The sequence below is a fragment of the Columba livia genome, chromosome Z, assembly GCF_036013475.1.
Source record: "Columba livia isolate bColLiv1 breed racing homer chromosome Z, bColLiv1.pat.W.v2, whole genome shotgun sequence".
NCBI lineage: Eukaryota > Metazoa > Chordata > Aves > Columbiformes > Columbidae > Columba > Columba livia.
Window position 1 is genome coordinate 43,537,722 of NC_088642.1, and position 26,211 is coordinate 43,563,932.

General features: G+C 42.5%; 3 protein-coding genes across 7 annotated transcripts in view; 2 read left to right on the forward strand and 1 right to left on the reverse strand.

Moving 5' to 3' along the window:
• The first annotated feature begins 483 nt into the window (after positions 1-483).
• On the forward strand, positions 484-7,498 carry LOC102090023 (purpurin). Of its 2 annotated transcripts, XM_005514161.3 has the most exons (6): positions 484-605; positions 1,501-1,618; positions 3,093-3,229; positions 4,793-4,905; positions 6,020-6,232; positions 7,243-7,498. In XM_005514161.3, the coding sequence occupies exons 2-6, from the start codon at positions 1,502-1,504 to the stop codon at positions 7,251-7,253; spliced, it is 591 nt and encodes a 196-aa protein (XP_005514218.1). In that variant the 5' UTR covers positions 484-605; position 1,501; the 3' UTR covers positions 7,254-7,498. The 2 variants fall into 2 exon arrangements, with proteins under 2 accessions (XP_005514218.1, XP_064901683.1); XM_065045611.1 differs by lacking the exon at positions 7,243-7,498 and having other exon boundaries at positions 6,020-6,261.
• A 2,785-nt stretch (positions 7,499-10,283) lies between these two features.
• IDUA (alpha-L-iduronidase) overlaps positions 10,284-26,211 on the reverse strand; it is a 48,959-nt gene continuing 33,031 nt past the window's right edge. For 2 of the 3 annotated variants that reach the window (XM_005514160.3, XM_065045608.1), the window contains 12 exons: positions 23,282-23,364; positions 22,568-22,675; positions 21,822-21,917; positions 21,065-21,267; positions 20,468-20,647; positions 19,076-19,292; positions 18,265-18,480; positions 17,537-17,658; positions 16,204-16,329; positions 15,543-15,619; positions 14,668-14,768; positions 10,284-12,588 (listed from right to left, as the gene is read on the reverse strand). In XM_005514160.3, the coding sequence (XP_005514217.1) occupies positions 12,488-12,588; positions 14,668-14,768; positions 15,543-15,619; positions 16,204-16,329; positions 17,537-17,658; positions 18,265-18,480; positions 19,076-19,292; positions 20,468-20,647; positions 21,065-21,267; positions 21,822-21,917; positions 22,568-22,675; positions 23,282-23,364 (1,630 nt within the window). In that variant the 3' untranslated portion in view covers positions 10,284-12,487. The remainder of the gene's footprint in view (positions 12,589-14,667; positions 14,769-15,542; positions 15,620-16,203; positions 16,330-17,536; positions 17,659-18,264; positions 18,481-19,075; positions 19,293-20,467; positions 20,648-21,064; positions 21,268-21,821; positions 21,918-22,567; positions 22,676-23,281; positions 23,365-26,211) is intronic. The other variant, XR_010468879.1, reaches the window with a different exon arrangement.
• SLC26A1 (solute carrier family 26 member 1) overlaps positions 12,463-26,211 on the forward strand; it is a 40,043-nt gene continuing 26,294 nt past the window's right edge. For both annotated transcript variants that reach the window (XM_065045607.1, XM_021281672.2), the window contains exons 1-2: positions 12,463-12,602; positions 12,971-13,155. The gene's annotated coding sequence lies outside the window, so the exon portion shown is untranslated. The remainder of the gene's footprint in view (positions 12,603-12,970; positions 13,156-26,211) is intronic.

Consider the following 26,211-nt stretch of genomic DNA (forward strand, 5'->3'; position numbering starts at 1 on the left):
AAGCTGGGAAGAATGTGCACAGGAGAAGTGAGGACTTTAAGATTTTGATGTCAGTGTAAAGGAGAAATATATTTTTTTCCCCAGAAGATAATGCATAACGCCTTTCGACTCTTGCAAGGATCAGCTTTATTTGATGGTGCATATATCGGAAGAGCTAATTACATACCTATCAAATACGAACACGTGCCTATTCAGATGAGTACATATAGTCCATGAGTTTCTCTGGTTAATGCTCTATGCTTATTCTCCTGACACGTGTTAGAAGCAGAAAGACTTCAATGAGATAAAGGTGTGATACAATCACATCAATAGACTTATTAGCTTTCTATGCAGCTTCTTCCATTATGTAAAAGCTGTGTTCGTATTAGTATAGTAGTCAGACCCACCAGTGTGAGGATTACAGTCTGTTTTTACATAATGGATTATCCAAGATTAAGCGTTTTACTCAGGCACACAAGCAAAAATAACCAATTAGTGCCTTTGCAGATTCATTATTTAAAGGCAGCTGGAGGGCAATTGACACAAAACTGTCCTGCTGACTGCAGCCGAAAGACTGAAGCAGAGTTGTCTCAGGGATCTCCTCTCCGACACCTCTACCCCAACAGGTAGGTCTCTCTTCAGAGGAGGGCCAGATCAGCACATCTTGCAGCAAGGAAGTGCAGCTTGCAGGGCAGCAGCTGAGAACAGAATAGCTGCTCAGTTGTTTGGAAGTCCTGGGATGGTAGCTTAGCTTGGATGCTGCAGGCAGGTTTCAGGTAACTGTGTTTTATCTTGGCACCAGAAGAGGTATTCAGAATCAAATACTTTGCAAGAATGTATGTGCAGGTGCTTTCTTCCCAAAGTGTGAGAAACAAAGGTGTTGGGAAACAGATGAGCTGGGATACTCAAGGAGACAAATAAAGCCATGGCTACCTTGTGGCTGTGCTGCAATGGTAGACCAAGCCTCTAGACACTGAATATTGTTTCTCATGATTGTAGAGAGAATGGTCTGATGGCAGACAATAACAAGGTGTATTTTGCCATTAGACTAGGCAGTTAGGAAGAGCCTATTTTGATGATGAGAATTGGCCATAAAGAACACAGCTTTGCTGCTTTTGAAAGCAAAGTGGACAACCACCATGAAATAACATCCTTACAACCTACAGTGCTTTGCCAGAGCTCATCAGAACATTATTCTTCTTGTGAAAACAAAAATTCAAATTTTTATCAGTCTTTACCAACCTTATCCAGAGTCTGGGTTGATCTATAATGTAAAAATGTAATGAAAGGCAATACTACTACCAAGAAGCAAAATAGTTTGGCAAAGTAATTGCCATTGATGCTCAGTTTTGACTGGATTTAGGCACCACAATACGGTGGCTTCTTGATGGAGGATTTAATAGCCTACTCAGCCTGGAAATAAACTAGTTTTAAAATGAGGAGAATGTTTCTGTAGGCACAGCACTAGCTACCCACACCTACTGCATGAAATAAAACTTCACATTTGCTTTTGTCTTGCAGAATGAAATACACACAGTATGTTTTCTTGGCCTCGGTCTTCTCCACTGTTGAATACAGCCTAGCTCAGACCTGCGCAGTGGAGTCTTTTGCTGTGAAAGACAATTTTGATCCAAAAAGGGTAATTATGGTTACAGCAACAGTACATGTGAAGAAGCTTCATATATAAACAGTTTTTCCAGGTTACGAGTTGTGTTAATCTAAAGGGGTTAATTACCATAAGTTAACTTCTTTTGTATGTTGTCTCTCAGACGCTGTTCTTGTAGTTTGTTTTTCTCACTGCTGTTTAACCTTCTGAGCATTATGGTAAAGCTGGCCTTGAAAGTCAGGGATGCTAGTCTGTTAGATGTCATCTTCCATTAGCTTGAAGCTCAGCACAGATCTCAACTTTGAGCGAAACCGTGAGTGAAATAATTTAGACCCTGATCCCAGAGAAAGCCCAAACACATGCCCTGGGGGATTTGCATCCACCACCAGCCATTCTTGGGAGTCATAGCAAACTGAAAATTTATCTAGTTAGCTATCCTGAACACAGACTGGCTCTTGTTTAAACACAGCATTTAATCTGCCTGCCTCTGAGGAGGAAATCAGGGCTATCTTGGTGTTGGAAAGATCCAGACAGGTGTGCCAGAACCTATTTTGATCGTCTCTCAGCAAACATCACTTCCAGCTGCAGCTGGAGTGGGGCCAGAACTTCCTCTATACAAGATTGTCTTTGTTGGAAACAAACCCATGTCTGAGGAGAGCGTTAGAAACATCCCAGTTTTAAAAAGTCAATGTTTGTCTCAGTCTTCCATGTTTGGGAATCACACATTGTGTTTCAGGCTTATGTATGGAACTTGACAAAGAGATCTCATTGCTTCCTTGAAGAGCTAAATTTAACACAGCTAAGTTCTGCTTTCCTTATTATTTTTACTAGCAACATTACTTTTGAGGCCCTTCCTGTCTGTCATTCACCCATTTAAATATTTTTTTCATTTTACTAGATAGAGCTTTTCAGGGATTTTCAGGGATCCATTTTTTCCTATAAATTTTCTTCCCCTTAATCTCATTTCATTCTGCTTGCTGCTAGTCTCCCCAACACCTCCTATTTTCTTTACAGTGTACAAAGCCATCACTTTCTGCTTTGCTGGGCAGATCCTTTTCACTGTCAGAGATCGATTGTGGCCCCCCCACAGCCACAAGGCTGCCTCCAGACAGCTTGCTAAAGGTCTTTGTGGCTACAATTTAGTGTTGTTGATGGCATCTTCCACAGAAAAGCAGGGGCCTGAATGGGAACAGGGAAGAACTGGCCTGACTTCCAGCCAGCATCTCAGGATGGGAGAAGCTTTCAGTGTTAAGGTCACTGTGATAGGAATGTCTCATGTGATGAGAGTATGTGTGCACAGAAGTGCAGAGCTGCTACACCCACTCCTTCTGGCACAGAGGCAAGGGTTCACCAGATGGTGTAGCAGGACCTGTGTGCTACATAGACACTCAGACGTCCTTCATAGGCCAGGCAATGGGTAGTGAGAAGGGCTCTATGTTTACAAAATTGCTTTTGTGCTAATCTTCCTATGGTGATTAATCCAGATATTAATAGTCTTTCATGTTAGTATGCAGGGAAATGGTACGCCCTGGCCAAGAAGGATCCAGAAGGCCTTTTCCTTCAGGACAACATCTCTGCTGAATACACCGTGGAGGAAGATGGCACTATGACAGCATCTTCCAAAGGCCGAGTGAAGCTTTTTGGGTGAGGTCTTTTGACTTTCAGCTCTAGCTGCTGCCTTGAGGTGTTAGAGAAGGGGAATATGGAAGGCGATCTGTCCTGAGTACACAACATGACTGGGTTTTCTTCATCAAAAACGGAAGCTCAATCAAGGGAATATATTAGAGGCAGAGGTTAGAGACTTTCAAGTCCTGGGTTACTTCTCAGCCTAGCTCTTGTCTGGGTGCACCACAAAACTACAGCATAATGTCAGTTATAAAGTGAAACTTGAATGATGAAGCAGTTAGGTACATGACTTGCAACCATGTGAGAGGAACTAGCAAAACCTGTGGGACTGCGAGTGCAAGGCAGCTCTCATTTCACTGAGAGATTCAGAAGGAGAAGTGTAATGAGCATTACTTTCACAGATCTTTCAATGCAGTGTTGGACAGACTTCTGAGGAAAACATGTGGTTAACTCTTGGATGCCCTTGCAACGTCTGAACAGATAGATGGAAGAAACTTTAGAGTTTTGCCTGTTGGTCATGGTTACTATACGGAATTAAAGCATCTAAAGGGATTAAATAGCTTTCTGGGTGTAGAAAAGAAAATCTGGGGCTTTCAGTAGGCTAGCACTGGTTTTGTTGTGCATTAGCTACCGAAACTGTCTAACTGCATGAATAACAGAATAGAGGACATGGCTATGAACCTTGTAAGTCATAACAGCACAGCACTCCAGGATATTTTGGCATGGAACAAATGAAGCTTTGCAGGCATGCCACATAGTGTGGGTGGGAAGATTCCTGAAAGGTCTCTTCAAAAACCAAGTGGGGTGTCAGGGCTGCCACGAATTTATTTCTGCAATGGCAAGGTAAAGAAGAAGTGCAGCCTGTCCAAGGAAGGGAATGAAAAACCTTCCAGAGTTTCATAAATCCAGATAATGCTTGACAAACTACGCTAAGATGTAGTTGGTATTCAAGGCAAAAAGATACCAATCAAAGAAGGGCATTAGAAGAAATGGACAATGAAGGCAGACTGTTTGGGCACCCACAGGTTTTCCACAGTCTGTGTGAAGGCCTTGAACTAGCTTGGACAGCAGAATGGCTGTAATTATTTCTGTGTTGTAACAGATGTCCCTGTGCCAATAGAGCTAGGAAGGGTTCGAGAGAGAAGAGACAACTCCCTGACTCTGCCTAGGGACACAGTAAATGAGCCCAAAAGCAGGTCAGCTCGCTCTGCAAACTGCTAGCAGGGAATCAAAAAATTACTTCCATCGTTTTGCTCATTGTCTGTCTGCTTGCACAGAAATGGGTGGTAAAAAGCCTGCTGACCTGAAGGAGCATCAGGGTACTGCCCCAGTCACAGCATGGTTGCACAGCAGAGGAGGGGACCAGACAGCAACAATGCACTGTCAGTGATGGGGCCACTGTCACAGTTTTGCATTACTTAATGACAAACAGTGACTTTGTATGAAGAAAGGCCACGGCCATGCCTGAGGCAGTTGTGCTGAACTATAGCTTGGTTCTTGCCTAAGTCCTGAATGAGGGACATTCATTTGAAGCCCACATGCCACAGGGTTTTACCTTCAGTCTTATGGATCTTGTTGCAGGTTCTGGGTGATCTGTGCTGACATGGCTGCTCAATATACAGTACCTGACCCAACCACTCCAGCAAAAATGTACATGACTTATCAGGGCCTGGCCAGCTACCTCTCCAGTGGTGGTGAGTGAACAGCTTCAGCCTTGTGGTGCTGGAGAGTAGCTTACAGCTGCCCAGATTTGTGTGTTTCAGTATATGACCAGAAAAAACAGTTGAGCTCAGACTGCTCTAAGTGAAGACAAAGCATCCTTTTTTGGGGGGATTCTTTATTGAAGCAGTACCATTTACCTCCATAGAAGGGTCAGTATCCAGAGACTCCTCACAGACCCAACAAATATATCCATATATATTAACAAGGAGGATGCAGCTTAGAGGCAATGGGACACATACATGGGTTTTGCACAGCCAAGTAGGGTGATGAGCCTAGGGAAGCAATACTTTCTGCCCCACAGTGGGCATTATAAAGGTGCAGAGGATCAGTCATCCTTGTACTCCTCATAGTTAGAGGGAGGCGACATGCAGACTCACATCTGCATTCCAGCAGCCAGGCACAGTTCTTCTCAGGGAGACACAGCTGGATTCAACAAAATGGAGCTGTTAACTCAAGTTCCCCTTGCAGAAATTGCTGAACCTCAGTTTTGTACCCTGCAAACCCCATACTTTGTGCCTGAGTCTCCCATAGCTGCAAGGCTCCAACTGTGGACGTTGGGCAGGACCTGGCCTGCTAATGCATAAGAAAGGAATATTAAATTGACTGAGTACTGGAAAGGAATATTAAATTGACTGAGTACTGGCAGATTAACCACAACAAAATGCATTTAGTTGAGCAAGGCTGGAAGACAGGAGACATGCTTTGCTGAGGCTTCTCAGATAGGAAGTGTAATCCGGATGCCCAAAACTTAACCTATATGCCCTGCCCCTCATGTGAGAAACACGAAGCCATTTTTTTGTAATAGAAAATGTGGAAAGTCCTAGTCTTTAATACTTCTAGCCTAAGAAATCAAAGGTGAAATGCACTGAGCATCATGGAGACCAACATGTAGTCAAGATGCGCTGTGCTTGTCCCAGTTCTCCAGTTCAGGGCGTGGAGATAAGCTGGGTGTGGGAGGTGACTTCAGATCTTTTGGGAAGCTGTTCCTGCCATTTGCCGAAGTGAGGTGTCTCCCTGTGGGATGGCTAGGTTCACCTCTGCTCTGTTTTGCCCACCACGACGAACACAAGTGTTCTGATGTTTCAGGCGACAACTACTGGGTGATTGACACCGACTATGACAACTACGCCATTACCTATGCCTGCCGCAGTCTAAAGGAGGATGGGTCTTGTGATGATGGCTACTCCCTGATCTTCTCACGTAACCCCCGTGGCCTCCCCCCAGCCATTCAGCGCATTGTGCGTCAGAAGCAGGAAGAAATCTGTATGTCTGGCCAGTTCCAGCCCGTGCTTCAGTCAGGTACTTTGGGCTGATGAGCAAACCCACTTAAATGGCTGCACTGGCAGCCTGTAGAGTAGGTGGTTGCATTTGCTGTAAATGCAACAGAACTGTAGCAAATCAAAGTCCACTCTCTTAGCAACTTTTTTTTTTTTTTTCATGTTATATCTGATAAGACAATGGCTGCAAAAGGAAGTCCATGTAAAGCAGAAAGCCTGTTACAGGCTGGTTCCGCAGCCTTATGTTTGCCCTTACAGGAATCCTGTAAGCTGAAACTGGCACACTACCAGAGGAAGATCAGCTTTGTTACTCTAATAGGTGTAACAACTCTAACAGGTGTAACAACCTGGTGTTTCTGCACTTCAAAATGCTTGTTTAGGCCACCTGGATAACAGCACCTTACCTTAGCTCTGTGCACTGTCCTCCAGGAAAGGAGGAGAAGCTGCCTCCAGAAAGGAGTAACCTTATTCTTCTTAGCTCCACCATGGTTTATCTTCTGGGCGGTCTGAGTAGCAGAGATGAGGGGTTCTGAGCAGTGGTTCTGACTGTCTGCTGTCAGTTAAAGTCATCAGTTTTGTTACACACATGCATGTCTAAAGCTCATTTTGTGAGAGCTTTTTTTCTGGAGGCATGGGAGCTGATCTTGTTGTGTGAGTCCGTCCTCCACTACAGAGCAGGTACTGGCATCATCCAAGATTATGAGATTGGTATGGACACCCCTGCCCCTTGCCCCTCCATATTGCTAACTGTAGCAGAGGGAGGGGAGCTGGTTTGTGGGCTCACGTCCAGGTGCTCATGTAAGCTGGAAACTCATGGTCAGCTGGAACTAGCAAAGCCTGCACAAGTGCTATGCCAACAAAGAGCAATCCAAACAGCAACTTTTGCAACCCCCCCATTCTAATGCTTTTCTGTGATTCAGAAGTATCCTAGGAACATTGTAGCTACAGCTTCACTGAAGACTAAAAGGCTGTTAAAGCACTTCTTTGCAAATTTTCTCACAAGGACTAAAGTTTACTTTTCTTTCTTTCCAGGGGCCTGCTAAAAGTACACTTCTGATCCTATCCTTAAACAAAGAAGCCAGACCTCTTGGTCTTGAAGTTGCTACTCAGCTAATAAAAAAATAATAGTGTGGACTAGTGCTATTTTCCTGAAAAACACAAGAAAATATCGGGGATTTTGTAAACTACGTGCAATACAGTATTGATATTTGACTTTTCAAGGCAATACGTAAAGTGGCATTTGTCAATAAATGTTTTTAAAAAAAAAAAACACCTCTGGAACTGCTGTTTGTTATCTGCTGTCCTGTTAGGGAGCAGGAAGAGTGCAGCTGCTCACCAAGAGGAGGTGAGATAGCAGCCAAGGGTGGCCGCAGCACAGGCATGGCAGCGTCCCTCCCTGGCATCAAGCAGGGGGGGCAGAGCAGGGGGGTTGACAGGGACGGGTCACCTGACAGTGCTGATCATCAGACAAATGCACAATGACAGGGTGGGTCTAGGGAGTTCACGTGGGAGGTCCAGTCAGTGAGCATGGGCAGCAAGGTACAAGGCAGGGCACAGGCATGACTGCGAGGAAGCTCTTAGGAGAAACAGGACTGGAGGGTGGGTCAGACGCAGACCTACCTGCAGAAAGGCTCTCAAAGGGGTAGGGGCCTGGGCTGAGGTCAGGAAGGTTTGTGGACCATAGGCAAGGGCTAGAATGGGAGTGCAGATCCCAGGTGAGGCTGCACAAAGCAGCAAAGCCTTGTGGGTGCCTGCAGGGTCCTGGCATTCACAACATACCTCTCCCATCAATGTTGCTATTTAAATTCCAAAGCTAAGAAATCCTCTTGAACAACAACTCTGAGATCAAGCTGACAGTGTGATCCTTGCTGCCTGGTAATATCTTACGGTTAGTCCTGGTACATCTAAATACTCAAAAGTCTGCATAGAGTATTTCTGAATCACAAATGCAATAAAGTAGATGTTCCTTTCAATAACACTGGGACATTGCTTTGAATGAGCAGTTACTTGTGTTTCTAATTAAATAAGCAATCATTTACTCACCACGGCCTTCATAATCCAGCCTCCAGTATCTGAAAGGTATAGAACTGAAAGATCTAGAACCGACAGGTTTTATGGGCAATAATTTTACAGATAGAGGGAACCAAAAGAATATTATCTAGACAACTGTGTGTAGGAAAAGGGTAATCTGAGTCAATATTTTTGACATAAGTTTCCCACTGCTCTTGGTAAAATCACACTCACTTTGAACATTTCCTGTTAATAAAACTACCAGTCCAGAACACCTTCAGCACCTTGCTGAACCCTGTGGTTTGTCAGCACAGGTCATGATTACGAAGCATAGAGGCAAGGCCATGCTAAACAGCTCCTGCTCCTGAGGCTTTCAAAAGGTATGTGGTACAAGGTTGATACTGAGCAAAGACCTTCAGAGCACTACCCTACAAAACAGCTTCTGAAAGATTCTTGCACAATCTTACCTACAGAATCTAATTATAATCTACTGCATCTGTTCGAAGGAGCATAAAAAACAATGACTAAAGACTCTTCTCCAAGGCCAGAGGCATTACCCCAGGGATGCAGGGAAGCCTCTCAAGCTTGTATTTCCCTGGATTTCCAGGCAGGACTCCTAAGGCTCTTGGACAGCATCAAATAAAGGTGTTCCTTGCTCTTCTGGTCTAGGTAAAGCTATCCTGACATGGAACAAGATGGTGAACTACCACCTAAAGCTAAGATCAGAAACAGAAGAGTAGCAGCAGCAGGCAATGCAAACAAAAAACTACACAGACTATTGAGTGTTGAAAAAAATATCAACCTTTTGTGCTGGGCCAAGTGCAAGGTCAGTGCATTGACTGAATGTTCACCACCTGCCTCCCTCTCTCAAAAGGAAGTATTGGGGTGGAGATATGTGAACTTAGGACTTGTATCACAAGCGATTACACAACACTAACCCTTAGCTGAAGGAGCCTGACCTTTGGCCAGGATATTCAGACCAATACTACCCGTCCTAGAGAATTGGGATTTTTGATGTCTACAGGTATAATAACTACATGACCAGAGCAGATGGGAGTTCTAGCAAGAAGGATCTATATGCAGTTCCAAGTTGATCCTTACTGTGCTTGGTATGTTCTATCTAGATGAGTTAGACAGTGAAATCCCTTCTCAGCCACACAAGGTTCTACCTCCAGGTTTGCAGGAGGATAGTGGTGATTCTGGGAGAATAAACTGTGGAGTTATATGTGCCCCAGGAATCTGCCTTGTTTTTGGAGGAACTGAGGGAACATGTTCCCATCAGGACAACATGGAAGCCCTCATCATATGATCTGGTGAGTTAATAAACACATGGTAGGTAGCTCATATCCATTTCTCTCCAGCGACTGCAGGAAATGTGAAAGACAAGGTAGGGTAGGGCAGGCAGCTACAAGTGTATTCTGATTTACACTTCTGTTGTTATTCCATTGAGTTCAACATAAAACATCTTGGGTACATGCAGAGTACACACTTCTTGGGTACACACTTCTGTCTGCTGCTTGGGCTGGCTGATAAGAACAAACCTTATGTTACAGGTCTTAAGTGTGTGTGTACGTCCTAGGTCATAATTTCAGTCCTGCACAAACTTTCCACTAACAAGAGAAAAGAAAAAGCTGCTTACAAATGAAAAGGACTGTTGTTTTGCCCTCAAAAGGTCCTTCAGTGCTGGCAGAAAGGCCACTGTGCAACAGCAGGAGGAACCCTGCAAGGATATTGTCCTTTACACATCAGTGAACGTACTCGCAGCAAGGACACTGCAAGTCCTCAAATCTGACGCTATGATACCATGTTGAGTTAGACCAGTTTCCCCCGGGCTGTGATAACTGAGGCAATCTATACATTTAAGTTGCCACATCAGCCTTTAAATTTCTTACGGTCACAATCCCTTCATGCTTTATTTTTATGTAATGTTGGAACTTGCACCAATCAAGCTACCTTTTATACCCTGAGCACAAGCTTTCCTTTCCAAGATTAAATTGTCGACACAAGAGTTTTAAGCAATTTCCAGAACACAATGATCAGATCTTGTTTTTACACAGCTCATGTTAAAGATTAAAAACTGTTTTTATTGGGTGGCACAAAGGATGGTGACAAATGAAGTATATATACAATTAGACAATATAAAACACTAATTTGAAAGGATTTCCCTAGCTTTCATTTCAACAAGCAGTTGCAAAATTGTTACATAGCCTCGGAAGCTTTTGCTTGAAGAGTAGGCAATCAATCTCATCTTGCAGTTGCCACTGGATTTTCCTATTTGGATTTATGGCCAGCAAGAGACACACCTGAGTGCTCTGCAGTCTTGCTTTGGTTCTGATGCTGCAGAACTATCAAGCACTTGTTACGTCCCACTTAGTGCTCTGCACGTCTGGCACTTATGAAAACTGAAACTGTGAGGGAGGCCTGATCACTGCCTGGTAATGGAGGAGATGGTAAAGTTAAACACACAATTTTTGAAAACCTATCAGAGTCAGTGACAGATGGATACAGAAAGCTGAAGTTTCAGGTATTAACTAGCACTTTTATGTAGACATTAAATTTTAAAAGTTCTGCACAAGCCTTTATGGGCAAGGAATTAGCAGACTGAGATGTGACAAGTGGTCTTTATTCAGACTTCAGTGAGGCAAGAAATATTTCATCTGAGTTCTGCAACAAGACCAATCTTTTAAGGCTCACTTTCAGGATAAGCACATGAAAAAGTAACCAGAAGGTAACAAGATACAGGCCTCATCTCATATATACTGGCTTTTTCCATACTTTTCTGTAAAAACAAGGTCATTTGAGGTAGTTCAGCTTGCTCCCACTGTGCAAACTTGGGGTTCTTTTGTCCGAGGCCTGGATGTTTCATCAAATACGCAGTCTTTGTTGTTATGTTGGTGAGGTGGCTGAGGTCAGCAAGGAGAGCAGTAGGGGATTTGTTAGTGCAACCTCTCAGTGTTAGTTGCTCCTCTCATGAAAAACACTCCAGCTGTTTTCACTGGCATTATCCTTCCGTCCACAAGCATTTTAAAAGCACATTTCAAACTGTGCCCGTTGTAAAAAGGAGCAAGTAAAAAGCCACACCTTCAATTTCAGGGAACTTTGCTGTTACATAAAGTGCTTGGCAGCTAGAAGGACAGACAAACATGTTCTGTATCCCATGGTCTGGGGCTATCACATGCTTGTACACATACTTTGCAAAACACAGCAACTCAAACTCTTCTGGGTTAATTTCCTAAGTAGTTGTCAGTAGCAGCCTTGTCACATTCAAGAGTGTGCTCTCCTCTAATATGAAAACACTAGCACTTCAGCTTTCTCCTGGTCACCCAAAGCCAAGGCTCAGGTCACTTACAGGCTGAGAGGGGAGGCATGCTGCGGGGAGACATTAGCTGTAAGGGTTGTAGAAGGCCAGCCTAAGTGACCGAAATGAGATGAAGAGGGCTTTCAGGGTTGGGGCCTCTACCACAGTGAGGCAGCAATTGGTGGCCACAGTCCTACCAGGTAACTTGGGCACAAGCAGAAATCAGAAAATGCAGGGAAGCCTGGAGGCTAGAGTTTCCTGTTCCTTCTTCACATCAGAGAATGAGCTGCTACCCCTTCCTCTGTCTGTGGGAGCAAAATAGCTCTGGCATCCAAATAACAGCCACAACTGCAGTGACAGCGGGGTGCAAACCCTTGTGTGAGAGGCTGAAGAACCTCATAAATCTGAAGACACAGTAAACGCTCTGAAATAACCCACAGGGGCATGTGTGACTAACTAGCAGAGAAGCAGGGATCCTTTACTTCATACTCTGGATGCATCTGGTTGCTGTGTGCGTTTCCATCAAACCGTTATGTCAGGACAGCCTGGCAGTTCACTCTCAGGTCTTCCTTGTGCCTTTGCTGCCATCTTCACTTATACAGTGAAGTGATGGTCCTGCTTCTGCTGCTGTTTGTGACCTGTATAAACCTTGGGTTGTCCTGACCATTAGCTCAGTGTAAAATGGGGAATAATAAGTATTAATTCCCGTAATTCCTAGTGACCAAGCTGAATCCCAGTCCTAGAGCTGTCTTTTACAACTGTAAGAGTTGGGCTATTAGTTCTGGCTGTTTAATAATGCTATCTTTTGAGCTTTGAAGAGTTAACAGGAGCAGTTGCTTCTAACTCACATTCCTTACTTGTTTCATCAGGTCCTTTTGATGCTCCCTCCTCAGCTTGGGAGGAGTTTCTTTGTCTGTGGAGTTGTCGTTTGTGGGGAGCATACACCAAGCCAGGCATCACTCTTCAGAGTCACTTGAAAGCTTCAACATACTCCACAGAAAGAGAGGACAGGCCTGCCTTCCCCCAGTAGTTAACGGCACGCACTCTGTAAAAGCCAGAGACTGAGCCTCCTGCAAATGAAAAGGTTAGAAACGGTAACTGTGAAAGGCTGACACCTGTGATGCTTGGAGAATGCGGAGCAGGCACTACTCCCATAAAATGTGGATTTGTGGAATGGGCTGGGGAAGTAGTGAAATCAGTTCTGCACTCTATGTAACTGTGTCTGTGCCTGCCTCACTAAAAATTATTATAAATTCCTCATGGCCAAGTACTGGCTCTTTTGTTTTGTTGCCCTAGGACCTCCTCTCTCCTCATTAGGATTGGTGAGTACAGCTACAGGACTGCTTTCTCAGCAGTGCCTTTGGAAGAAGGCTACGACATCTTCTGCAACCCCCTACTAGCAATCTCCTTTTTTCTGACTTACTTTCTGATGCGATTTTGCCTCTGGAACAGGATAAACAAAGAAGCAGAACAAGAAGCATGCAGGCTGACTGAAAGCCCTCTGCTCAACTCCAGAAGCAGCACCACTTGCTCCAATGGTATGTGAGTTGATGTTCTGTGACTCTGCTGGTTTTCATCCTTGATCCAGTTCGAAGAACACAGCCTTCACTATCAGAGTCTTCAACCTCACAAGCAATGTAAGTGTTTTTTTCTCATTTACTTGATTTTTATGTGTGCTTTAGTATTTTATTTTTTTTCTAAAAGAAAAAGAACACTAGAAATGAGTGAGAAGGAAGTACCTGACAATAAAGGCTGCTGAGATATAAGACTTTTCAAGCAACCTATTATTTTTTTGTTTTTGAAACGAACAATTAAATCTGGTACATTCCCCAGATCTGCACCACTAGATGATAATGAATTCTAATTTCAGAGATTTGCCTTAGCCATGACTTACAGTCTTTGCTTACCTATGTAGCATTTACATTGCAATAATAGCTCTGAACTTTATTAGGCACCCACTGCTGACGCTAAGCCTTTCTCACGCTAATGTAAGTTTGTGTTTTTGGCAAAAACCTCTCTCAACTGATCTTTATTACTATCACTGTGAGGCAAGGTCTGTCTGTGTTTCACACAGCTCAGACCAGTGCTCATTAGTCATACTTGTTGGACAGTCACATTGCAGATTAGATCACATTTGGCTTTTTTAGCCCCCAAAACAACAAAAAAATACCCAAAGGAAATATCACTACTTCCTTTCAGCATTTTTCATCTGGATATGTTCCTGTTGTATCTAGGCTGTACTTGATGAGAAACGACAACAGGCTCTGGGAGAAGCTTAGCCCATCAAAAAAGATCAAACTTGCTACCCGCTAATGTGAAACATCTAAAACTTAAGGCAGTTAGTCAGGGCCAAAGCGAAATCTCTAGGAAAGAGCAAAGAGAGGGCTGGCTAAGTATTCAGGCAGCGAGCACAAACTGTTCTACAGGAGGACCTCTTCTGTTCATACAAGGGAGCACCTCAGTAGCTCAACATTGCCAAGCCATAAAAAGGTATGGCAACAGGGACACATGACCATGATGAGAGCAGAACTGTGACCTTCCCCTAGAACAGCTGCAAACACAATAAATGCAAGACAACCAGTCCCTTCATGGAAGGTGGCCATATCCATAGGCAGTCTAACACCTCCAGACTCCGTGGTACAAAGCGAGTGTTACCAAGGCAGTTTGGTCCTACTGTCCTGCCACAAGAGCATTGTACAAATGCAGGCAAAAGCATGACCAACACCTATGAGACTGAGACCAAACCTCAGACTTGCGTTGCCTTGAGTCTACTACTAAGAGAATAACACCAAGCTCCAGTCATGTGGAGCAATTTTTGGTCTCATTTTTGCATGTTTCTAGATTAGCTACAAATAGTGACAAAAGTCCTGCTTCGCCTCTCAGGGAGCTTGGCAGCCCCACAGCTGGGCAACTTTCGTTTCTGTGACAAGGAATTTAGTCATGGTAATATTCCTAATAATGTCCTCTTGAATTGAGAAAAGGCTTTCACTGAGAACATCATCCTAAGGGAAGAGATGTGCTCTTACTTGTGATAGGAGTGCATGTGATGAGGAAGCTATGTACCTTCAGTAGTTACTAAATGATGTTTCGCACATTCATGAGTGGCACTATTGACATGACATTAAATAATATGCATATTCTTGCCTTACCTGGACTGTAGACCCAGAGAGTGAATACTGTGTCTTTGGAATTAATTCGCTGGTATGCTTTTCCATCTGGTGAGAACTCCACTTCAAATGTCTTCAAACATCTAAAAAAGAAGATCAGACAACTCAGTAAATATAACCGATAAAGCAATGAGCAATCAAATCCTAATCTCAGGGCTATATGAAATATTCAGTTGACCCATTCCTACCAAACGTGGGATGGCATGAATTGTCAGTATTAGGAAGAACCATGGCTTCAACAACACACAGAAGAACACAGAGGTGGATTTGCTGTATTGAGTACTGGCAGCATCACAAACTGTTAAGCATCTTTTACTCCCAAACCAGGTTTATCAAGGCTGAAGAGTCTAGGGAGACTGGCTTGAAAAGGAGCTAAGTCAGTCCTTCCTGAGAGAGTCTGGAAGCACACTGGATCGCCTCTGAAAGTGCATCTTCAGAGGGTTTCCAGTCTTGGACAACTTGCTGGAGCAAGGAACTGCAGGTTTTCTCTTCCAGCTCACATCCCTTACAGGGATATGCAAGATCCCACCCAGACACCTGCTGCTAATGTAACTTTTATCATGGATCTTCCTGTCTGCTATGCTGAAGGCAAGTCCCTGAAAAATGCCATTGGATGCTACTAAGCAACAGGCACATTCTCTTGCTCAGACCACAAGTCAGTCAGGGTTGCCCACCACAGTTGCTGCATGCAGGTCCTACAGTTCATTTTGTCAGACAAATGCACTGTAGCATCTCTCAAGGAGCAAGTAGTCATTAATTTGTGAAATCACTTGCTGGCAACTTTAGGACTACTGGCAATCTAGGGAGTAAGATGCTGGTTATTAGATTATATTAATTTTATTTTAAAAGCTACTTACTTTGAATTTACGCAGCCATCATCCCACAACACAATGACCTGCCCCTTTGTGAGAGGGATCAAACGAACACCGGTCACCTGTCCAAAGACACGTGTCCATGTAAGAAAACTGTACAAACCAATCAGCCAGGTCAGACTTCTGTGTTCATCCTTCCTTAGTATTTGCTTTTACTTTTTCCATTGAGACCAGGGCAAACCCAAAATTTGTGGGTCTGTGGCTTTGTAGCCTATGTCTCTAACCTGTCCACCTTGCAGAAGACCTTCAGAGGCTCTGGCACCACGATAAATATGGGTGAGACTGAATGAGCAGATACAGATGTCTAATCTACAACAGCCATGATTCCGTTTTATTTTTAGCCATTAGTTATTAACTGGAGAGCTGTTGTCAAGTCTGGTAGCACATGATGTGATTTTTAAAAACATACTGCACTTTTCAGTACAATGGATAAACTTGCATCTATCTCAGTGATGGCTCCTACCACTTGCTGTGGAATGCTTTATCTTGAATTATGCCTTGGAAAGTCTTCTCATCAAAGGAGAAAATAATCGTTTATTTACTAACAAATAATAGGCCCAAATGATAGTTCAGCTCTTCTTAATGAGACTTAAAGCAGGAAGCAGTTTCTAATCTGCTGGGTCTGACAGTAGAATACAACACATACTTGATCAGGAACAGATCTGGGTCTTGCACAGATGTGGATAAGAAAGACTGACGGAACAGGGAGGTCCTGCTTCAGGGTCAGGATGCCACCTTCAGGAAATGGGAATGGGCCTGTTGTCACCGGGTCCTGTGGAGCCAAAGAGAAGCGTTGTGAATAATCTCTTATTACAATGTCTGAAGGCCAACTGTTACACCAGTGTAAAGTGACTGTGTATTTACTTTGGGACTCTAAATTACCAATAGACTTTTCTATCTTGGCTGTTTTCCATCTCTTCAGAATGAGAGCATTTGGCCATTTCACAGACTGGGTTGATCACAAATGGCCTTTAGGTGTAACCTACCACTTTTAGTAACCTCCTGTGCATTCTTTTCAGGCTCCTAGCCTTTCCAAACCACACTCCTGTCTCTTACCTATGGATTTCTAGTGTGCAGTGAAAGCTATTGCTATCTACAACAGCCACTCAGCTGGTCTCTGAGGGTGAGGTTTCACATAATGGCCAAGAGTACCTAAGACCTTGCAGGTGCCTCTTTGAAGGAAGATCTGATAGCTCCTACAGTATCCCACAGGCCTTAGCAATAGTGGGTTATGGTGACTGGGAAGAGAAGGCATAGTACTGTACACTAAAATCAAAATGCAATTACTGTCTGTGGGCCCCAAAGGGTATAACGGTGTCCTCTTTTATTTTAAGCCATGGATCTGAGTGCATATGGCAAGTATGGGAGAGGGAGATGAAGTGACAGGCTGCTCACATATTCTCACATCCAGTAAGTAATCTGAGCATGGCTCAGGAGCACATTCAGAACTGCTGAGGATGAGGGGAAACTGCAGGCCTCTTGGTGAGCCCCTGAGAGATGCCAAGGGTCTTCTGAACTTGCACTGGATAGTTGTTTCATTGCACAGGGAGCTGTTTGTTTTCTGTTATTGGGGGAGGTTCATTTCAACTCTCCTATGCAGCAATTTGGCCCTTCTGTAACATACAAAGGGCCACGTGACTTACTTGGGGACACAGAACAGAAAGGGCCTCAAGGCTCACTGAAGCTCAGCAAGGTGGAACTTGCTCTGAAGCAACTCTGCCTCCTCGGTTAAGGGTATGCCAGTAATAAAGAAGTTGGTCATCTACATTTAGTCTCTTGTAAAACATAAAGGCATCAGATGTGTATCAGCTACATTTCTGTGTAACTGCAAGTACATTTTCATATGTATATGAAATGTGCATGACTGTGGGCTAAGGAAATTTTGACTAGCTGAGCTGATTTCTTCTCTCTTTAGCTGTAGTTAACCAATTCAAAACCACTTTACCCTTACAACACTTCAAGCAAATACATGGTCATACCTCAGCATCCCTTATTTGCTGAAACTCTTCCGGGGAAGGAAAGTCAGGGCTTCCTAGCTTCTTCCACTTCAGGTAGGGATTGGTTTGGTTGTTATCCAGATAATATGTCACATACACTAGCTCTTTAGGAACACAAATGAAAGAGAGTAAACTCTTTACTTGTATTTAAAGATTAACAAAAATAAATTTAGCAAAAGGTGTTCAAGTCTACCTTCTCAAGTGATTTCAACACTTCAGAGCCTGGCTTCCACCGGAGATCACAAGGCTAGCACTCTTACAAGGCTCTACGATTCATATTTGCCAAGTTTATATTTCAAGATATTACTTCCACAACCAGAACTGAAACCCTTTTATTTTTTGCACAGATGCTACACACATCTGTTGGTCAACTGCATCAACTGTGTAATCACGTTGGCTGTCTTGGAGTCACTCCAGTAAGGGAATTGTTACCTGGCAATATCCAGCCAAAGACACTGAGATTAATTGCTTTCAAAAAAAGTTGCACCTGCAGCTGCCATTAAAGCAGGGTCAAACTGCAGACATTAGGAAAGAACCTTTCCTAGAATAGCACCATCATCCCTCAGAAAATCTTGGAGTCCCCAAAAGATGAGAGACAGTTAGCAAATGAAATTCACTCTTGCAACAAAAGGCAACTCAGCAGAAGTGTTGCAGGAGCTGTTCTACCTTAAAGATCAATTATGTGAGCTGTCTGCATGATGTTTGTTTACCTCTAAGTCTGGGAAAGCGGGTGGTGTTCACTATGATCGTGCTGATGTTGGATGAAGTCCTGTTATCCTCACTTGAATACAACAGTACAGTAGCTTGCCAGCTGTCTGAGGGTTGCACCTCACTTGGGGTGTGCACAGATGCCAGGACACCAATTGTGCTGTTTTCAGTGCTTTCACCTTCACCGCTGTTCACTTTTGCAAAAATCTGCTTTTCTCCTTCAAAAAATGTGACAACTCTGTAAGCGTTACTGCTAGTCAGCCCTGTATCAGCTTCTGATATAGGAAGCGTCAAAACACAGGGATCGATAGGCTGAGTTATATTCTAGCTTATTTTATCAGTTATAGCATTCAGTCAGACCTATTCTGCAACAGCAGAGCATGCACATACTACAGCAATTTTTATGCTTAACAATTCAGCTAGCAACATCTAAGCATGTAACAGTGAATTTAGATCTTCCTTTAGTTTGCTGCATGGCTCTTCCAGATGTGAGGATTTCATAAAGTCATTTGCAGCCTGATGTGATGGCACAAGAGGAAGTACCAGTCAACAAAAAGGGAGTGGCTGTCATACAGAGAGTATAAACAAAGCAGTAAATTCAATAAAATAGATAGCAGACTGTCAGGAACATCTCCTGAGCTAATAATTTATCAGAGGAAATGAAGTTTCACTTTCTTAACACAGCTGATGAACAGAGGGTAGGAGAAATCCTGCTTTTATCAATAGTGAGGTGGCTGAAATAATCTCCCTTAGGCAGGAAGCTTCTAGGTAGAAGAGGTTATTGATGTGCTCTTTAATCAGTGCTTAATATACCTAGCAGTGCCAGTAAGCCCATGACAGTCAGCACTGGTTTCCGCACCATCTGGACATGAGGTGGCTTTGTATTGTTCATCTGAAAACGTGCTGTCAGGGTCCGCTGTGTGAAGTAATGGGGATAGTAGCTCAAGAACGCATTGTCATTACTCAGCAGTGTGTAGTTGATGGTGTTGTTTGCTTCGGAAATGAGCAGGTTTTGATGCTGGGTGATTACCTGCAAAGTCATAGAGAAGATGGAACTTTGCCCTGCAGAAAATCCAAAAAACACATGATGCTGTTTGTTCATTTGTTTGTTTGTTTTAATCTTTACAGTGTATTGAAAAGAACTGTCACTCTGCCATTCAGAGGCATTTGAAGAACTTCACAATTCTCGGATAAACTATTCTTTCGGTGATACATTGATCACCGGAAAATTTGAAGTATCCACATGGTTTTGCCAGTAAAAAGTCTCTGAAATAACTACTACTAGAACTCTGCATAAATTATGAATATATTTCCTTGGTTACCGCACTACAAATGACACTCCTCTGTCTTGAATATTAAATTAGTAGTCTGGATTTACCGTCTGAATGAAATATAAATGGTTCTCCAATTATGGAGTTACTTTGTACCTATTAGACGAGTGTCCGGGCGCTTGGACTCTGGATGCTGCATAAGGAAGTGGCTCACAAAACAACAGGCTTGCAGTGGGAACTACAGGGTGTTTCAAAAAGATGGACTCAATTTGAAATTAGGTCCACCTTTTTGAAATACCCTGTACTTTTATGCAGGGGCAAGAGCTGAGCTTGCTCCGGGGCCAAGCTGCATTTCCTGCAGGGGCAGGAACACTGAGCATTCTCTTCTCCTATTGCTTTTCTGATCAACAGCTGTAATTACTATTAGTAATTAATACAACCATATGTATAATCCAAGACAAGGAATGGGCTTATGCTGATAGCAAAATGGGACTTCTTAATTATAACCTGATGTCTCTTGATGAGATAAAACTTATGAAGGAACTGGAAAATAATTTCTCAGTTAATGGAGGTGACAGCTAGCAGTAGTGAGAAGATACCAGTAGTATTACATGGAGACAGGATATGTGGATATAGTCTTATCAGGTGGATCTAACTAAGGGACTGTATATAATATCTGACACATTCTGCAGCACATGGAAGGCTAGTTCTCAATTATTTTTTTTTAAGAGAAGATGAAGAATACTAATACAAATGAAATAAAGTTATTGAAAACAGATTACTCGAGGAAACTCCAGCTGTATCAATAGGGAGTTATTCTTTTGTTGGATCTATTCTTCTGAGTAGCTGCTTAAAAATTCACTGTAGGTTTACATTTGCAACCACCTTAACACACCAGGAGACCCTACTGTGACAAGACAGTGAACTGAGTTACCTTTACAACCATAGCTGCATAGGTCACATCAGCTCGCCATGGCTGTGGAATGGACCATCCAACCATTGGATCTGCTTCATCATTGTATATGGCAACAGAAGAAAAATTTGGAAACAGCTTCTGAATTTGTTGAACCGCTTCTACTTCTTGTTGCAAGATGTTGAGAGAACTTCCACCTCCCTGCAACAATATTTCCTACCTGCTTAGTGAAAATGAGCAAACAGTAGTAAACACACAAACGTAACTCACAGGCATAAACATATTCTGAAAACATGTTCCTGGAATCCCTGAGGAGCTGTGGGCCAGACAGTATTATTATTTTTACCTAATCCATTACAGTACATGCTGTTTGCATGAGGTCCTCCTAGAATACAAAATGGAAAAGAGATGGGGGAGTTGTTTCCCCCTGGGAACAGGGCAAAGGCAAATCTGCTCTGAGATGAAGCCTTGCAACTGTCATCTTCAAAGTGTCATTAAAATAGTTAGCCGTGGTATAGGGTGGACACTCATCTGGAAATCAACTTCATAAATCAGAATAAAATATAACTTGGACTAAACTGATTAAAAAATAGCCTTAAACTGAAATTTTGGACTGACCTTCTTATGGAGAGAGATGTAGTCCAGCCTCACACCAGTCTCCCCTGTGAAGAAGTTGGTTCCATTGTAGCAATGACGCAGAAGACTCCAGCATATAGGTGACTTGGGTAAGGGGTGGAAGGAATCCCCAGGCCCTCCAAATTTTAGTAGAGGACTGGCTGCTCTTAATCCTTCAGAGCAAGCATCATAATAATTGAGAAACCCTGAAATCCAAGCAGATGGATATATTAAAGATGATAACTCAAAACAGAACCTTGATCTGAAACTACAGAGAGATGTTACAACTCTATTATTGCTTTTATCAGCAGGTCCTCACAAACGGGGACTACTCTCCCCTTATGCACTGACAACACGAGAAGACATCAAAATCTCAGCTGCATTCACAAGTTTCTTCCAAAAGTCTTGTGAGGACAGGTTCCCAAAGCATGCATCTGTCAAAGAACAGTCTTCCTTACTCCACCCTTCACCCCTCTACCTCCAGCAACCTTACTTTATATCCAAATAATGAACTGCATCTTCTTAGTGTTCTGTTTTCCCTGTTCTACTATCTCTGTATGGAAAATGATGTCCAAGCAGCAAACAAAGTGTAGTCAGTAATGTGAATTTAGCAAAACAGACTAGGTACACCTTTCACATTCCTTATCTTTCCTAACTAACTTTCTTCTTTGCCAGCATCTCTCCTTTCTCACTGTCACTCCTCCACCCATCCCACACATCTTAGTTCACTATGCTAGTAATGGCTCCAAAACATACTTACCTTTCACTGTCATGGACACATTGTCGAAGTCATGGTGGTCTGGTTCATTCCATGTTTCAAAATTCCATTTAGCAACATGCTCCAACCCATACCTATCTGTAGGAGAGGGCTTATTTATAAGTGAGCTGCATATTCAGTCAATCCTATTAATTAGTCACTAATCCATACAGTCCTATCAATTAGGGCTGAAGGTGAGGTTCAGCACCCAGAGCTACAACAGGGTATAAATATTACCTGTTTTGTAATAATGAGGGAAGTTTGATTTTGGTAGTTTCAAAATGATCTCTCATTTTCAATGAAATGCAGCAATATTTGAAAAATATGAAAGGTGAGAGGGAGGTGATGTGAATTACAGCTTTGTGGTTAGAACACTTACCTAGCCTTTATTCAGGTTGAGGCTTCTGTGTCATTAGACATATTTGAAGCTGGCATGTGGGAAGTATGAAGGTTATGTTCTAATGCAAGCTAGTGGTTTACAACCACAACAACATAACAGAATTAACAGTCCTCAGAGGCAGATCTAATGTGCTACCCAGAACATACTGCTCATTCAGGACGTTAGTCATGGATCAGCAAAAAAAGCAGCTATTGTCCCATTGTCTGTTCTGGCATGGTTTTTTTCCTGTTCTGTGCTGAAATCCAGGGTCTTGAAATCGATCACAATATATAAAATTTCTTCAGGTAGTTAGAAGGGATTAAAATAGAATAAATAACAGGGCTGTTTTCTTTATTTTTTTGTAACTTACCTATGTATCTGCTGGCCAGAAGTGTAATTAAGTTTCTCCATCTTACTACCTGTTCCTTATCTTCAAAATCTAAAAAATATCCTGATGGATTCCCCATTAATTCAAACCCTAAAAAAAACAGAAAAGACCGGTCTCCTTATTTTTTGGTGTTTTCTCCTTTTGATGAATGAAGACGTTATTGCCCTATCTGAAACAAACTTGTTAATGAAGCAGCATCATTAAATGAGCTTTCTTTTCTCTTTCACTTGTCCCTGCAACGAATATTTCAGATTTGAGACTGCTCACACATTTTCACTTGTCAATGACTATAGTAATCAATACTAATACTTAGCATCATAAATTCAGGGCTCAGAGGGAACTTTAAACAGAGCATGTTTGCAGAAATTCAAGGGAAGCTATACCTTGAGTACTCATTTATCTGGCCATTTTCGATACACATTAGTGGGTACAAAACTTTCTACTCAAACTGATCTCATTTCCCAATTCATACATCTCAAACTGCCATTGAGAGCAATGTAAAACCTTTTGTGTTAATCATCCTATTAGTGTTTTTCTCACACTGTTTACATTTACACGGACACGAGGTAAAGGCAAGTAGGAAAAGAATGTTTTTTATGAAAAGCAGTGTTGGCAAAACTCTCTTAAAATCTTTGATGATATTACAATATGAACAAACAGAGGTAGCAAGTTGTGGGGGCAGAGAGCTGTGCTTACCTGGAATTAGCTTATTTTCCCACAGGTGATCCATAAGGTTATCCAAGGCAGTAAAATTGTAGTGAAGTTCCCCATTCATCACTCTGGAGAATGCAGGTAATAAAAAGATCAACAATAAAAATTATAGCAAAGGTGGCACTTGGTTGCAGATAATGGGTCGAATGGCTGCCTTCTTTTGGCTCTCAAAATGCACGTGTCACTAGTGTTCTTGGAATTGTGCACAAATTTCCTTCCTCTAAAGTAACAGGTGTTCACCATAAGCAAGTCATGTTTCTTGTCCAATCCATGCCCTTGTCCTATTCCAGAAGCAGCAACAGAAGCAATATCATGAATTTGCTGGATTTTGAGTTTTTAACAAGATATTAAGATTTCTAACTCTTTGCTCTTTTCTTGTACTCCCAGGATCTCAGGCTGCAATCCTTTTATCTAGCTTTGTTCACAGACTCAAAAGTAACCCCGTGATGTATCCCTTTATGCTAGTGAATCTTGCAGGAGCAAAGGCAGCAAAATTAGGGCATGCACCTGCATGGGAACACTGGAGTGCTTTTACCCAGGGACTGAAAACTGTCTTTTGTCATTTATCTATTACACATCTGCAGATACGCTTTAAATTCCTGAAAGGCTTTTCTTGTGTGGTATCCAATGAAAACAAAATAATGTAATATGTGGGTCACTGTACGATTTCCCATAACTTCTGAACTTGTGGTTTGATTTAACTGAAATCTGACAAGGCCGAAGTTTTGACAGTATGAAGTGCCAAACAGGAATTAAAAATGAACTTCTGTTGACAATATTTTGGTAGTGTGACTTCCTGTCATTTGGCCCAAGCTACGGCTTTGGCTTGGTGCCTAAATTCTGACCACAGGAGGCCCAGAGCAAAAGGCTTTGTAAGCACCCTTGAGATAAGTCCAGACCCGGTTATATAAGAGGGCTTTTCAGGGTCTTCCCAGTGCCTCTCAAAGGTGATTTCTCCAGCCTTGCCAGAGCAGTACACCTAATTCCACTGGTACGGTGCAGTGTGTGCTCTGCCTCTTCTGTCTTACCTAGTCTCTCCCAGGCACCTTGCCTTTGCTTGGATGGAAAGCGGTACAGGTGAAATGCAGATGAGATCTCCTAGGTATGACTGACAATACCCTGTGTTCCTGTAACTGATCTATGCTAGCAAGGCATACTTGGCCCACTGGATAAAAAGTGAAAACAGCAGATTTTTTAAATCAATGCTGAGCTTTGTGCTGAGATTCACAATTTGTTTCTTTCTGTGCCTTCCCATGCATTTCTGAGCCTCTTAGACTGAGGCTCCTCTCTGTATGCTTCCTTGCTAAGCAAAGGTTTCAGGGAAGAAACTGCACTAGCAATTTCATAGTTCTCAGAGAATTAAGAAGGGCTGACAGAATCACCAAGTGAATAAAGAAGGCAACTGTGCAACCTGAAGAGGACAAAGTGCCATCAGTGTCTCTGACTATGATCTAGAAGAGGAAAACAGGACAGGCAAAGCAAATGTCATGTAAGCTATACCCACTGTACGAGCTCCACCTGTGATGTAACCAAGTACACAATCTTAGCCCCAGCATAGTCACACTCTTTTACCAAAGAGCTGAAACTGGCTTTTCTCTTTTAAAGTATGTCCTACCACCATGACAAAAATTGTCATGTCTGCAGCCACTAGTGGGCTTACAGTTCCTGTCAGATTCAAATGGGGCAGCTGTGAAAGAAGTAAATAGCAGAAAGGTATTTATTTACTTTCGTATCCATAAGAGCATTTCAGAAGTTACTGTTGAACTAGTGAATGGTCACTTGGAACTAGATGGGGGTTTTTTTGCTTAGACAGAGGTTAAAAAAAGTCTGACAGTCCTATTCCAAAGTTCAAAGACACATATTTTGTTGCAAAAGGTAGCTCTGCTGCCTCAGATCCATTAACTATTTCCAGTTATACCCTGTGTTCTATTGAAATATTTGCTTACATGCACACTTACAGCCAGTGAGCATAAGAATGATTAACTCTACTGTCTTGTAAAAACTTAATAATGCCATTTAGATAATAGCAAAGGAACTACTGTCTTCCTGACTCCAGTCTAAGGTCTACACAGTGCTATGTGAAAATATGTGGGTAAATAAGGCCTTCTATCTGATGCATGTACATGTAAGATACTAGCACATCTACATTTTTCTCTTGTATCAATTAAGTAAAACATTTAAAACAGAATGCCATTGCTAGCCATGACTGAAGTGACAGTACATGAGATCCTGTATTATGTGTACAGGTGTAGAGGCACTTCTAACACCCTTTGTTTGATCTGTCACTTTATAAGAATCTTTTCTTGCTTGCAAATGGATTAGCCAGTATGGTCCTATTAAAATTATTACTTATCTGACAGGATCGCCGCTTTCTTCTATCTTGATCTTACCCTTGCTGATACTACTTCTCTGATGTGAAATTGATGCTTTCTTTTTATAACCTATACAGCATCACTAGAGTTTGGGTTGCTCATTTGCATGCCATGCAGTGTCTGGAAACCATGCTGACTGCTGTGAGGCACAGCAGTAATGTCACAAGCTGGTATTATTTACATGGATTCTGCATGAGGAAGACTGGCTCAACTGTCAGGCTGTTTACCTGCAGTGCTATAAATGTAACTGCAGGACACTGAAGACCAGATCAGAACTGTTACAGGCTAATGACATGGTAAACCCCTGACTCAGGATAAATTCAGTTGACATTGTCAAATTTGTTCAATACAGCTTTGTACATCTGACCTCGGATGTGCTAGTGCAGCATCATGCACTTACGATTGGGTCCCTCGTATCAAGCTCACAGACTTCTACAGTCTTCTACCTCTTCTTTTGTCTGCTCCTCTTCTGATGTCTCTGCTCTGAAGTCATGCTTTCTAGACACCACTGTCTTCATTTATGAACATGCAGAAAGCTATGTC